The sequence below is a fragment of the Corella eumyota genome, chromosome 2 (genome assembly GCF_963082875.1).
Source record: "Corella eumyota chromosome 2, kaCorEumy4.1, whole genome shotgun sequence".
Taxonomy (NCBI): domain Eukaryota; kingdom Metazoa; phylum Chordata; class Ascidiacea; order Phlebobranchia; family Corellidae; genus Corella; species Corella eumyota.
In genome coordinates, this window is record NC_137491.1 from 15,775,005 (window position 1) to 15,791,650 (window position 16,646).

The following is a 16,646-nucleotide window of genomic DNA, read 5'->3' on the forward strand; positions in this document are numbered from 1 at the left end:
TTTTGTCATTTTTAAAAATTAATAGAGATTGTAATACTAATATAAACCTGCAAACGCAAATAAATTCAATTAACGTATTTGCTCAACAGTTGCCCGGGTTTGTGTTTTTTGTTAATTGAATAAATATTAACATAACCTTAACTTTATTCTAAGAATAAAGTCTACTTTGCAAAACAAGTAGTTAAAAATAGTAAAACCAACACCATTGTTTGTATTTTGTTAGCACGAGGTTGGAAAAACCCTTTACTGTTCGTTAAAAAAAGTTATTATTTACTATAAGATACATTTTTAAGTTTGTATTGTTTACAGTTTTAATTTTATAGACGTGTGTTAAGTTTTTCAGTAACGTGAAGCGCCATTGTTACAAACCCATTGCATTTACTTATAAATTGTTAAACTATAACAATTAACTAAGCGATTTCTTCTCTCTTTTAAGTAAAAATTCTGAACGATCCAGACTTTTCTATTTACGCAGCTAATCAATTAGTTTGGTAAAACTTCGAAAGCAAATCGATGCCTTTCAAAATGTATAAGTTACTTTTAAATATAATAATTTCGTCTTAATGTTATAAATAAGAACAATGGTATTTATATAACGGCGTAGAATTTTATATTAGTCAAAGGGAAATACCTACACTACAAAAAAAAATAATAATTATATAATAATAAATAAATAAATGAAATAAATGCCAAGTTAGCTACACCAAAAACTTCCGAAATTCAAGATTTCATCTTTTTCGAGTTTTTCATCGTTTTCTCTTTTTGGCAGTAGTTATTATTATACTTTTCCAGACCAAGGCCAAAGATATACAAAATACGAACAAATATGAATATATAACACTTTTATTGTTTAGCGAGATTCAAATTTTACGCAAAATTTGTTGTTTATCAGCGATAGTTTATTATATTGAATTAAGTTTGTTTATTATTTTTATAAATGCATATTGAATAAATCAACATATTGACTAAACATTTTCCCTTTGTTAATTTAACAAAGTTCTAATGAACTTTGACTTGGCGGGAGTAACGTAAAGTTTAAAATAGTAAAACCAACATCATTGTTAGTATATGGTGTTACAAACAACACTTGAGATCGGTAAGACCCGTTGCAATTTATTATAGCTTTGTTTACTTCACAGTGGCCTTTAAACCTATGTATATAGACTTGATGGGGAGATTGTTTTTACTTACATCTACAAATGCAGCTTATTATTTAGTTTGGTAAAACTTGAAAAACAAATTAATGTCTTTCAAAATGTATAAGTTACTTTTAAGTCTAATATTTCTAAATTTTAATGTTGTACATGGGGAACAATGGTATTTATACAACGGTGTAGAATATTATATTAGTCAAAAGGGAAATACCTACACAACATCCATGGAAAAGTGTGCCGAAATGAACGCCAAGTTAGCTACACCAAAAACTTCTGAAATTCGTGATTTTATTAAACACATCATTTATTTAGTCGGAGGTAAATTGTTTTAAATGTAAACATATTTGTTATTAATTGTATTAAATTTTTGTGTAATAAAAAGATCCAGGTAAGATTAAAAATATTACTTTATACATGTTAGGCCAAAAGTACGATCATTGGATTGGTTTAACAAGAATCAACGCAGCAAATTTTGATTCCTCTTTCAAGTGGAACGATGATACAATATTGTTAAGTAGTCAGGCATATTGGGATACGCTTAATAACCAACCAGACAATAAAGGTGGTAATCAAAACTGTGTTTTATCACATGGTCGTAATACGAAGTGGGTGGATTACTACTGTCATGTTTATGCTAAATATATTTGCCAAAGAAATTTCCCAGGTTTATTTTTTTAATATTTCGATATGATATATAAATTTGTAAAATTTAAAATACTTGAAGGTAGTATAACTATTTAAAAGTGTTTATTAATTCACAGCTATAACTACAAACCCAGTGACAACAATGTCAAACTTGAATCCTGCAACAATAATAACTATAAATACAAAAAAAACAAAGGCAGTTTTGAGTTCTGCAACAATAATACCTACAAACATATTGATAACAAAAACAAACTTTAAAACCTCTACAAATACAATGAAAACAAAAACAGAATTGCGCTCTTTATTAACAACAGCACAAATAACTTCAACAGAAACAGCAAATAAGGCAATATCAAATACAATAACAAAAACAACTACACACACAACAAAAACAAAATTAACTTTTGCGCCAAAACAACAACCGAAATCTAAGGTTTGTATATACTATTATGTTTATTTTTAATCAGTGTACCAAATATTTTAGAATAAATGGAAGAAATAGTAACTGCTACATTTTATTAATAATTTAAAAATGAAAAACAAATATGAAGTATAGAGACACGTTTTTTTAGCAATGTAATGCTAGGCTATTTCTTTTTAATAATTAAAATTTTCCCCAAGTCTTAGCTTTATGTTTTAATGTTTATTTTTAGAACTTACTGAATCTAGTAGGATTTGTATTTGTTGGACTTTTCCTCTTCATTGTGATTCCTGTAGTTTTTTATGTAGTTTATCAACTGAAAAGCGATAAAAGCATTGAGTTAAGTAAGTTATAACTATTATGTCTATATGTCATTTAAAGGCACATTTGCATGGATTTCTTGTTTTTATCATTGCTGAATACGTTTTTTTCAGATTTGGCCAAATCAGAAGAGCATGTCTACGTAGAAATTCCTGAATGTAAAAATTTACGATTGCTTCAATTTATATTTTTTGCTTTTTACTTTTAGCTGATTAAATAGCAGTTAACAAAATAGTGTGATACTACATTATGACATAGCTACTTTGCCATGTTTAACTAAATTTATTTTCTTATTTTTACAGACAAACCAGAAAATTTTTATGATGTAAAAATAGCTTGTAAGTATGTTTTTATATTTTGTGAAAAAGTTCTACTCGCGACTAGCTTTCAGAGAGTAAAATTGTACATTAAAATTGCAAAAATAATTTTTTTTATAGGTAACTTTAAGGAGACTTACATGAACGATCAATGTTAAAAAAGAAAATTTAGTTGTTACTTTTATTTAATTAGATAATTTTTTGTAAATTTTTGTGAAATGAAAAAATTATTGTTGATTTTTATTAACTAAAAATTAAAAATTTAGACTTATTAAGGTATTTTGTCTAGCTACTTGCAACTATATTCTAACCACACAGTCTAATTTTTTTTTATTTAAAATTTTTTTTATTGTAAATATAGAAGTGTTTAAAAAATTATAACAATAAAAATTTTTAACCTAGATTTTTTTGATAAATAAAATATCGTTCGAAATCATTTGATCATTTTTAAAATTAATTTCTATTAATAAATAAAGTTATAGTTATCTAAACCCAGTCGGTAGGGTGATAAATCTAGCTAATTGGAAAGCATAAAAAACAAAAGGGTTAAATGATTATACGTCTTTGTTTGGTTAAAATATTTTGGCTTGGTAATTTTAATGGCCCAACAACGATGGCATTTAAAAAAATTGCTATTTTTAATATGGTCATAACATACGAAATATTGCACACCACAACTTGTGATTTTTATGTTGTTTTTTATTAAACTGATATTTTAACCAAGTTTTAACAATTATTATTTTAATAAACTACGCACATGTTATGTACTTCACAACTTGTTTAAGAATCATAACTACCTTTTTAGGATTGCAGTTTTAACATAATTGCCAGGTTACCATTAAAAAGCGGTCGTGCCTTCTCTGCAAACGTTTAGGACTTCATGGAACAGGCATGACCTTTAGTTAATTTATTTTTGCTATTTTTTGTGGTTAAATATTTATTAAAAATAAAAAAAAAATTATTTTGAGTTTTATATTTATAAAATGATAATAAAAATGTGTTTGGACACTAACAAACACTGAATTTCGATTTATTAAAATTAAGAAAAGGGAATAATTTAATTTACTATTGCTTTAACATAGGTCTGTTATAAAGCATAGAAAACTTAAAATTTTTCACTAAGCGAGGCACAAGAAACGTGACGTCATTATTAGTGCGCCTCCTCGAAAAATTCCTCTACCACGAGGTTTCGTGTGCAAATTTTATTTAGTTAACACGTGCAGACTAAACAGAGATTTAAATACCAAATAAAGTTATAGAATGTAGATAAATCCAGCTGTAATTTATCAATTATGCGAGGGGAATGCGACGTCTTAATTGGTGCGTCTCCCCGAGAAATTTCTTTAAACACGAAGTTGCATCATAATCTTAAATTCCTGGTGTTACGTAATGCGCTATGTAAACGCACGTATAAGTTGTTTAGTCGTAATTTAAGACGTTAACTGTTACAAATAATTCTTAAAAAGTAAATAAACATTTACATACTATAACAGGGTATTAGTTTGTGTTGTTATATTAACGTTTTAATGAATTGTTTAGAAGATTTAAGAAAATATATTTTGAGTGACATCTTGAAAGGCGCTTTCTACTGCAAGAAGCGTCGTGCACGGACACACATGTCACTGAACACGTGCAGAGTCACGTGACTTGGTGCAGAGTCACACGTGCAGAGTCACGTGACTAGATGGACTTTCGAGTTGAGTAGACATGTTTTTATTAGTGATTTATAGTTAGGTTTTAAAAATTTTTCATTATCAGTATAAAGTGTGGCATATATTAGAAGCAGTTAATAATTAATTTTAAATTTATTTTATATAAAAAAAACTGTAATTTTTAAAAGATTTAAATTTTTTTTAGACAAGTTAGTGAAGTTGGACTTGCTCTTGTGACACATCTTGTATCCAAGTTTTCTGAACATTGTTTCTGGTATGTTAAAAAAAAATATTTTATTTGCAAGGTTTGTAAGAAAAACCAGTCCACGGCAGTAGCTTTTGTTTGCAACCATCGTGTAACTTGTGATGATTGTGCCAAAAAACTAGAAAGCTGTGCTGAGCCAGGATGTAACGCAAATGTAAAATTGTAAATTTTAAGCCTGATTAAAATTTTTTAAAGCTATGTAATTATATTTAAAAATATAATTTTGTAAGGTTAAACCTTTAAGATATCTAAATTAGTGTAGATGTTTGACTTTTATTAAGCTTATGTATACCAAATTAATATAATAATGTAATATAAAATATTGTAAATGTTTTATAGAATTTTACAGTGATCAAATATGTAGTAAATATTTGTAAGTTAACCTTTTAGACATGTGAATTAGTGTAGATGTTTGATTTAATCTTATGTATACCAAATTTTTAGAATATCGCATTGTACAGCATTACTTTAGTTTTATAGCATTTTACATTGATTAAATAATTGGTAAACAAATAATGCTTTTTTTAAATTATTCTTAGAGCGATTTTAACCTTTTTAAGTTAATTTTTAAAAGACTTGATTTTCTAATTTAACTCGGGGACAACTTACTTTAAACGCCTTAACCTTGAGTCTGCTTAACCTAATTACAATTCAATTTTAAAACGCTAATTGTAGCTTTTAAAATAAACAAACAAAACGAATTATTATTGGATTGACTCGTTTAAAGGCTGCGTTGTCATGCAGTTAAAATGTCTTCAAGCTTAGTTATCTTCTGGTTCAAATTATATAAAATCAAGTTTTATCGTATTTAAATAGCTTATTTAATAATATCATCACACGATTAAGTATATGTTATATTAATTTATTAGGTGTCATTATCGTATAAACTCAAATCGGGCATATGCAAGCAATATTAAAACGCTCTTTTGCAATTTACACAATTTTATTACAAAAAAATACAACAGACTGTTTAATCATTAGAGTTTATTTATTTAGCTGTTGTTTTTATAAGTAAATCTATAAAATTAAATGCGTGGTGTTATTTTGTAACTTTATACGACCATGATCAAATAACGTTTACAATAAACTATAAAATATTGTAAACTTAACGTATGCAAACTTCCCTATAAAGTGCTCTAACTATTCAGTTGTACCAACATTATATCTGAGCAAGCTGATTTACTTTAAAATGAGCAAGTTAATCTTAAGTTTTGTAATTTTAAGTATAAATATTGTAAATGGAGATCAGTGGTATGTAAATAATGGCGTAGAATATTATTTAAGCCAAAAGGGTGACACCTATACAACATCAGTAGCAAAATGTGCAGATATGGGTGCTGCATTAGCTGCTCCAAAAACTTCTGAGATTCGTGATTTTATTAAAATTATCATTCATTCAAATGGAGGTATAATGTTTTATATGTTAAAGTATTTGTTATTGGTATTGCACTCTTATTACATATAGTTTTTGTAATAAATATATTAATATATACCCAGGGTTTAAAATATTTATTTTTACATGTTAGGAGAAAAATACGATTATTGGATTGGCCTAACAAGAACTAACCCAACAAATTTCGATTCCTCTTTCAAGTGGAACGATGATACAATTTTGTTGAGTAGTCAGGCATATTGGGATAAGGTTAATAACCAACCAGACAATAAAGGTGGTAATCAGAAATGCGTTTTATCACATGGTCGTAATGCGAAGTGGGTGGATTACTACTGTCATGTTTATGCTAAATATATTTGCCAAAGAAATTTTCCAGGTTTATTTTTTTTAATATTTCAATATGATATATAAATTTGTAAAATTTTAAATACTTATAGGTAGTATAACTTTTTAAAGATTTTTATTAATTAACAGTAATAACTACAAAAGCAGTAACAACAAAGTCAAACTTGAATCATGCAACAATAATAATTACAAATACAATAAAATCAAAGGCAACTTTGAATTCTCCAACAATAAAACCTACAAACACAATGACAAAAGCAGACTTAAAAAAAAAAAAAAAAAAAGCAGACTTAAAAAACCCGAAATCTAAGGTTTGTATATACTATTATGTTTATTTTAAATTAGTGTACCAAATATTATAAAAGAAATAGAAGAAATGGTAACTGCTACTTTTTGTTAATAATTTAAAAATTAGAAACAAAAAAGAAAAATTAATTACAAATTTACATCGGGTGAAGTATAAGGATACGTTTTTTTTAACAATGTAATGCTATTTCTTTTTAATAATTATAATTTTCATCAAGTCTTAGTTTTATGTTTTAATGTTTATTTTTAGAACACACTGAATCCAGTAGGATTGGTATTTGGTGGACTTTTCCTCTTCTTTGTGATTCCTGTAGTTTTTTATGTAGTTTATAAACTGAAAAGCGATAGAAGCATTGGGTTAAGCAAGTTATAACTATTATATATGTCATTTAAAGGTATATTTGCATGAATTTCTTGTTTTAATCATTGTATCATACGTTAAAATAATTTTTTCTTTTTCAGATTTGGCCAAATCAGAAGAACATGTCTATGTAGAAATTCCTGAATGTAAAAATTTACGATTGCTTCAATTCATATTTTTTGCTTTTTCCTTTTAGCTGATTAAATAACAGTTATTAAAAAGTGTGGTACTACATTATGACATACATTTGCTACTTTGCCATGTTTAACTAAATTTATTTTTTTATTTTTAGGCCACTTTAAGGAGACTTACATGAACGACCAATGTTAAAAATATAATTTAGTTGTTACTTTTATTTTTTTTGTAAATTTTTGTGAAATGATAAAATTATTGTTGATTTTTATTAACTAAAAATTAAAATTTTAGACTCATTAAGGTATTTTGTCTAGCTACTTGCAACTATATTCTAACCACACAGTCTAGTTTTTTTAACTTTAAAATTAAATTTTTTTTATTGTAAATATAGAAGTGTTTAAAAAATTATAACAATAAAAATTTTTAAACTAGATTTATTTGATAAATAAAATATGGTTCGAAATTATTTGATCATTTTTAAATTTAATCTCTATTAATAAATAAAGTTATGCATAAATATTACTAATTATGAATATTAACTGAATTAATAAATTAAAGATAACGTATTTAATTAGTAGACTAAAAACGTATTGAATTATTGGACTAAAAAAATTTTAGAACAAAAGTATTTTAAATGTTTTAAAATATCAATATTTAATTTTTCAATTAACAAACAAGCATTTAAATGTTTTAAACAAACAAAAATTGATATTTTAACCGAGTTTTAAGTTGTTAATATCAGGATATTCATTAAACTAAATTTTGAATTCCTAAATTTGATTTTTAATATATAAACAAGCATTTAAATATAATAAACAAATAAAAATTATTTTTTAAATATGTTTTTTAACCACTTGTATTATAGAATGCTTAATATTGAACTTTAATTTTTATAGAACAAACAACAAGAATTTAAATAAAATAAACAAACAAAAATTAAATTTTTAAGCTATTTTTGAGTTATTAATATTATAATATAAAACTGACCAAAGTTTGAAAACCTACTAACGATCTTTAAATTTTAATAAATAAACAAGCAATTAGTAATTAGTAATAATTAAACTTTAAGAATAGAAAGATTGGAACACAATTAAATTATAAACAACATACTAAAATTTCAGAACTTTATATATACACAAGGTCAAAAGTAATTCTTTTTTAAAATTCGGATGAGTAAGAATAAAAATATTGACAATAACAATTTGTTTCGAAATCTAAGATTCGAACCATAGTAAAAATAAAAATACTGACAATAACAAAATAACAATATGTTTTTAAATCTAATATTTGGAACCATAATAATAAAAATACTGACTTTTCGAACCATAATTACAGATTGTAGATATGAACAGGGCTAGGTTACGGAAATTTTAAAAGTTTTGTTTGCATGGCGACCAAATTATTACAATACAATAGTTGGTTGAACAAAATAGCGCCATAAATAAGTTACGAAATGTTTTGTCTATTTAACTGGTGAATGAATTATTTAGGTTGCAAATACATTAACAAAATAATACGATAAGCTAACATCAGCCAATACCAAAATAATGGTCAGCATGCTTTAGTTGCTATAGAACATGAACAATATCGACATTTAAAATGTTGTCGAACATATTCACTCCTAACTTACAAACTTTAACGATTTTTTGATTATGCTTTTAATTTTAAAGTAACAGTAAAACATCAAACCTGTAACAAATCGGAACCCGCCAGCACGGGGTGGGTACCGGGACCTCCTCCATTCCTTTCGGTCTCCCCCCCCCCGCCCCCAGTCGAAACACTCAAACCTGGACCTGGGAAGCTCCTGAAAGAGGACCCAGAACTCCCATCCGGAGATGCGGCGGGGCCAGAAAAATTTTTTTTCGCAACGTCATGATATCCTGTGACGTCATGTCGGGTATAGTGTCGTGCTGTTCTACAGGCTGTAGAACGGGTAAGTCTGCGTACAAGTCAAAGTAAGCCATCTTAATGCTCGAAGTAGGAGGCCCAGTGTTTATTTTCTTTTTGTACGAAAGCATGATTTATTGTTACGTCATATTGTTATCTACGTACAAATTGCTCATTTAAATAACTAACCACGTGTTTTCTTATCTTTATACCAATCATTTAAAAAAGCAATTTTACATTTAAATATTTACCAACTGTAAAGTATATCCACTACATTTACTAACTAACTATAGTGCCAAAATATTTAGTTGCACAAGTTATAACTTAATCGAAAGTAACGAAAACAAAGCTATGGTAATTACAAACGTATACAATAATTCTATTCACTCAAAGATCAATTAATAATATTCATGTGACAATAAAGCAATACTATCAGATACCTAAACCCGGTCGGTAGGGTGATAAATCTAGCTAATTGGAAAGCATAAAAAACAAAAGGGTTAAATGATTATACGTCTTTGTTTGGTTAAAATATTTTGGCTTGGTAATTTTAATGGCCCAACAACGATGGCATTTAAAAAAATTGCTATTTTTAATATGGTCATAACATACGAAATATTGCACACCACAACTTGTGATTTTTATGTTGTTTTTTATTAAACTGATATTTTAACCAAGTTTTAATAATTATTATTTCAATAAACTACGTACATTTTATGTACTTTACAACTTGTTTAAGAATCATAACTACCTTTTTGGGATTGCAGTTTTAACACCATTAAAAAGCGGTCGTGCCTTCTCTGCAAACGTTTAGGACTTTATGGAACAGGCATGACCTTTAGTTAATTTATTTTTGCTATTTTTTGTTGTTGAATATTTATTAAAAATATAAAAAAACTTATTTTGAGTTTTATATTCATAAAATAATAATAAAAATGTGTTTGGACACTAACAAACACTGGATTTCGATTTATTAAAATTAAGAAAAGGGAATAATATAATTTACTATTGCTTTAACATAGGTCTGTTATAAAGTATAGAAAACATTTTCCACTAAGCGAGGCGCAGTTAAGTCAAAGAACTCAGGGACTCGAAAGACAAATTTTGAATGGATTGGATCATATTTCAAACCTAAAAAAACTTAGGACCTTATTTAGTTGAGGTCTGTAGGGCCGTAGGTTTTCACGTGCTGATTTTTTATATGTACCGTATAATTGAGCGCTTTAAATTTTCACGGGTTAAAAGTTTCACGTGTCTGCATTTTCTTTTATTTGTGGCTAGTTAAAAACTCATAATTTTGCGCATTAAAAGTAGTATAGTTGACACAGTCCCAATGTGTTTAGGTTTCTGTGTGTTCATAATTATATTAAACAGGACTGTTTAATGGGTTTTTAGATGTTTTGCGCAAGTAATAAATAGAGTATATAGAACAGATTTATAAAACTAGGCATATGTGTGGGTTATGTGTTTTTTATGCAAAAGAAGAACCAAAAAAGTCTCGGGACCTCACTTCAACCTGGCAAATTTCAAAAAAAAGTCTCAGGACCTCACTTAACAAAAGGTGGGCTGTAGGGCTTTAGGCCTGTAGGGCTGAAGGTTTTCACGTGCCTATTTTTTATATGTAATTCATAATCATCGCTTTAAAAGTTTTTACGGGTTAAAAGTTTGTAGTAATCACGTGTCTGCTTTTTTTTAAAAGTGATATAGTTGACACAGTCCCAAGTGTGTTCAGGTTTCTGTGTTTATAATTATATTTAGCGAGACTGTTTAATGGTTTTATAGATTTTAAAGAACTAAAACCTTAATTTTATTTAACGAAGCATTTCCATAACTTTTTATACCAAGTTAAATTTTTTGTATTTTCGATTTAATTTTATTGGAAAGCCTAACTCTGTTTTTTCTAACCCTAATCGAGCTCAAGCCCTAGCTCATGCGATTTCATAATGAAAAGCGAGATTCGTGACGTCACGATATTTGCGTAAATTAAAAAGACTTTTAAAGTCATTAAAAAACAGTTTAATAAAAATATTTTATTATTTACCTTTTCGTTAATAAATTTAAATATCTTTTTTATTAATTTTTTAATGTATGCAAGTTTTTATAAATTCCTAAAAAAATTAAGTATTGAGGATAAACGAAAAAGTGCACAGCTCAATGAGGTTTTTGAATAACCATGAACAAAAATACAATGCAAACACACATTGTTGTTTAAATTATATCTTAATAAACCCCTTAAATATATTTTTATGACTTATTAAACTTAATAAATTGCAGAGTTCTAAAAAATATTTTTTAGTAGTGGAACGATGAGTTTTATGTAAAATCCATGGTAATGAAACAAATTTTGATTGATAAAATAAGCCAAATAATTAATTAAACTTTTTTTTGTTAAACATACAGGTAGTTAAATTGTGGTGGTGACCACGTTTTAGGTTTTGATACATTTTGTTGATAAACTTAACTTCAACCCTCTAGTCAGCTAGTCTGCTAATGAAAGCAAGGTATGTTTTATAATATATCGACCACAGGTTTTATATTACTGTGTGTAGGCAACTTTGTTTTTATAAATCTTTTTTATTGTTTTTTTAAGAGTTCACAAATTAAAACCTAAAATCATTCAAAGAAAAATGTGAATCTTTTTTCTGTGCTGAGGGACGAAGGTTGACAAGGTGATTTTTCATTTCACTTATAAGTAAGTGTATAAATTTAATATTTTAAAAATTTCTAATAGTCAACTTAAGCGATCTTTTTAAAAATTAACTTGGTGGTTGTACATCATTTACTAAAAATAAGATTGTTTTTTATTATGAACAAGTAGTGTTATTATGTTTTAAAGCTTTGTAGCTGAAGCGAAATTTACGCAAGATTTCGTAAGCGGTATACTTATAATAGATACTTTTTATTGAAATTTAAAGAAAAATCCCTAGAACTCGTAAAGTTATGTAACGCAACGCAACGTTACCTTGTCGTGTGAACAGGCCTTTAGTATGATGATATCATTGGGTTTAAAATTTATTTAACATGCCAAGCTAAGTTTTACATAAAAAATGCAATTATAAAGCTATATAAACAAATTTTGTTTTTGTGTATTTGTTAAAGGTAGTTGTTTAATCTGTAGATATCTATTTTAAAATTGAAAAATATTAAGTGTAAACATTTTTTACACTTACATTTACTAAGTATCATAACATAGCCACTTAAATTTACACCTTTTTTATTTATTTGTTTATATTATTATTTAGTTTTTATTTATTTATTTTTATTTTTAATTGTAAAAATGGTTGGGGTTCAGGAGTTTTTTCAACAAACAAATAGTAGATTGAAAAGCGAAATCTAATGGTGCCAAAAACTGGAACTATATGTTTTAAATTGGTTTTGTCATTTTGTATTTGAAATTTGCTCTTTAAATATATTTAATACATCTATTTGCTGCTTTGAAATATATTTAATACAACTATTTTTAGTCTAAGTTCTGCTAATGTGTTCAAATAAAACGATTTGATGGATTTTAGTCACTAAAATTTATCAGTTTTTCATCCCGCTAGATGGCAGTGGCGGGTAATATAGATTTGTAAATTCACGCGTTTTCTATCGCGTTCTATGTACGTTTTGCCTCTATAACCTATATTAGAAATCTTTTTTATTATAAAGGATTTTTTTTAATATATAAATTTTGTTGTAACGCACGAATTTGACACATATTCTTAAGCAAATTCATGCTCAAAAATTGTTGATCTCTGCTTAAGTAACATTATATTTTTCCCGGTAAAAAAAATTTTTTTAATAGGTTTTTATAACGGAACAATTTTGTACGGGAGCCTCGTCTCTTCTGAAACATTTTATACACTAACTGATTAAATGTCGTTAATAGGAGGTTTGCGACACTTTAGGATAAAAATATACATAACGAAAATTTAGAACTTTTAATTTTAAAGAACAAACTAGAAAGAAGAAAAACAATATTAATACACTGACAATAACAATATGTTCCGAAATCTAAGATTTCGAACCATAAAAATGCCCATCGTAGTTATGTTTGATTGTAAACTAGTTTTAGCGTTGTACATTTTCGTTTTGATTTGGACGCAATTTTTTAAATTAAATTAATAAAAAACACTAATGCTAGTCAACTTAGCCAAAAATTTGTACCTTGACATTGTAGGACAGGTAATACTTTTAAACACCAATAAATATACCAAACACTGATTTAAAGGTTAATTTACGTGTCTTGGTCGCCGGCGGTCGCTCCGGTCGATCCTAATCGAGCCCGATTGCAGTATTGCAGTCTTTAGCTATGTTTTTTAGTTTGCAGACTAAAGAATGTGTTAGCTATTGTAAAATCTGAAAATGGCAGATTTAAAATTTTTAAAGGATGCGTTAGGGTCTTTTGTAGAAAACCAAGATAAATATTGTACCGGTACGTATAAACACGATGTCAACGACCTTCTTCTTAAATTTATGGACATTTCGTGTTTTAAATTTAAAAAGGTTTCAGGCCACAAAAGAGGAACATCAAAAAGATTAAAAACCGTGTCATCCAATTCCCGGACTTTACGATTTAGTCACGTAAATGGTTTGCTACCTATTCCTTACAGTGGCACTTTATTCGAAATAGTAAGAACCGAAACCTGGAATTGCAGAACTTGTTTAATAAAGACAAATGGTGCAAAGGAAATAGACACAATAACAAGAAAAGGTTTATTAAACTATGACAAACATGTCCATATTAATAATTGTAAAGCAAGCATTAACATTCGAACAGTAAAAATATATCATGAATATTCAGTAAAACAACCAAGCAACGTAGAAACCGATAAAAAGGGCCATGCTGAACTTAAACAAAAATTATTAGACGATATAAATTCAAACAAAAATATTCCTTTTACAATCGTCAATTACTGTCGATTTCCATTGAAGCAATTACACTGTAATGAATATCACAATGGTATTAATAATTTGCTTGATAAAAGCTTGGATATAGATAATAACAAATCTATAAGTGAGAATCAACTGGGTTTAATTGCGATTCATGTTGGTGCTGGATATCATTCTCCCGATAAAATGAAACAATATAAAGAACTATGCGAAAGTATTGGTTTAAAGGTAACAGATTTGTTAAAACAAGGATGTACTGCCGGGGAAGCTGTGACTATGGCTGTCAAATTACTAGAAGATAGTTCAATGACCAATGCCGGTTTTGGTTCAAATTTAACAGAATCTGGCACAGTTGAATGTGATGCAAGTGTAATGGATGCATCTGTTGAATTCAGTGCTGCAGGAAATTCTACATTCGGTGCCGTCTCAAATGTAAGCAAAATTGCAAACCCAGTATGTGCAGCATACCAATTAGCACATGAGCAATCACTAAACCATAGACTGTCGTTAGGAAGAATTCCGCCATGTGTTATGTCAAGCGTCGGTGCAGAAAATTGGGCCATGGCTCATGGGGTTCGCATGTGCGATAAAAAAGACCTGGTTAGCAAATCTGCTAAGAAAACCTGGGAAAAATATAATCGCAAACTGATGACACATCTTCGAAAAAGAAAATTGCCTGAATTAACTGATGACGATAGTGACATGCAGCGTTTTGATACAGTTGGTGCAGTTGCAATCGACATTGATGGCAGGGTGGCAGCTGGTGTGTCCAGTGGTGGCCTTTTAATGAAACTACCGGGTAGAGTTGGGCAGGCTGCCATGTATGGTTGTGGTTGTTGGGCAGAAAATGGTAACGAAAGTGGACCATCGGTTGCTCTTTCAACCAGCGGTTGTGGTGAACAACTCATGTACACGATCATTGCAAAAACTTGCTCAGAAAATCTAAAAACCAACGAACCTTATAAGGCAGTGCAACAGACATTACTTAAAGGTGTCATGGAGTCTGATTTGCTTAACAAAGACTGTGATAAACAAGCTGGTTTGCTTACTTTATGCAAGTCAAACGACCCTGATAATTACACACTTGAAGTTGTATGGGGACATACAACATACAGTATGTTAATATCTTATATGTCGACTAACGATGTTAAACCTGAGGTTGTGTTATCAGTTATGCCTGAATCTGCGGTTGTAGGAAGGTCAGTAAGCGTTGGTGGTGCTTGGATAAAAATGTTAAATAGAGATTCAAACTCAGTCACACCAATATCTTCGCCACAAACCATAGATAATTCAAATACAGATTTAAATGATAAACAAATAGATGGAAATTTTGACGATATAGATTCTAAACACTATGATGTTGATAGTGATTTATCAATAATGTTTTTATCACCTAATCCTAAGGGACTAAGTCAAAATCAATGTTCAGTTACACTGTCTGAAGATTATAATCGACAAATCATTAAAGAATTTGAAGAAAAGATTAATCTGAGTTGGGAAGAAAGAAAAATACAAAATCCCAGATTGTTTAACGCCAGTAAATTTCGAATCGATTCGGTGTCAAAATTTCCTGAAAACCAAACTGAACTAAACTTTAATCTTGGGCTGACATGTTATAGAGATTACATGGAAACAAACTGGTCAGAAAATACAGAAATGTTAGCCAATCAAGGAACAACTGATCATAATAACAGACAGGCTTATTTTTCCGACCCTCTGGGTGTTGCTGGTATAGTTGTTACATCAGACAACTTTGTAATTTATCAGAGAAGAAGCAATTGGGTGGCAGAGGCTAAAAATCAGCTAGATGTACCCGGCGGCCACCCTGAACCCTCAGCTGTATCCAGCAGCAAATATGAAGAACTGAAAATTGAGCAGTTAAAACCACCTGAAGTTTTAAAAGAAATATTTTTTTCGCAGCTAAAAGAGGTTAGCGAAGAAGTAAATATTCCTTTCAAGAATCTAAGTGAGCCTCAACTAATGGGATTGGTAAGAAACAGATTGAGCTCCTACCGCCCTGTGTGTTATTTTCATATAGATTGCGATTTAGATTCAAAAGAAATATTAAAGTTGTATCAACTAGGTGGAAATGAGACAGATGAATCGACCGATCTTCTTTTTGTCAATATTAACGAGGTTGTTTATATGCAACGTGACTTTCCAGACATGTGGAGGCAGTTATGTCCAAACGGAAAAGCTGCTACCTGCTTATTTTCCATTCTTTTTCAACTAGATCAGGGTCTAGAGCCTTTTCAACTTTCTAAATTGGATAACACTGTTTAAAAAATAGTGTAATGATTACACAGTTTGTAGCAAAAATTCTATTTTTCCTTTTAATTTTGTTAAGTATATTTGGTGGCTTTTGCAATGTTTTATTTATTGTGCTTTTATTACTTTTAGAAATTTTCATTGTTTCTGTAAATTGTCATATTTTAATATCTTGTGAGTTTTTCTTATAATCATTAAGCTTACAAAATAGCTTATGTTAACTGCCTTATAAAATCCTACCCAATGCCTTATATATTGTATTAGCTTGAAAATATTTTTTATTATTTCTATTTAGCCTTTT

At 28.5% G+C, this 16,646-nt stretch overlaps 1 protein-coding gene across 1 annotated transcript; it reads left to right on the forward strand.

The window, feature by feature from the left end:
- The first annotated feature begins 13,635 nt into the window (after positions 1 to 13,635).
- LOC145741527 (uncharacterized) lies at positions 13,636 to 16,593 on the forward strand. Its single transcript, XM_082559123.1, has one exon. It carries the CDS (start codon positions 13,661 to 13,663, stop codon positions 16,358 to 16,360), a length of 2,700 nt encoding a protein of 899 aa, XP_082415249.1. The 5' UTR covers positions 13,636 to 13,660; the 3' UTR covers positions 16,361 to 16,593.
- Positions 16,594 to 16,646: the final 53 nt, after the last annotated feature.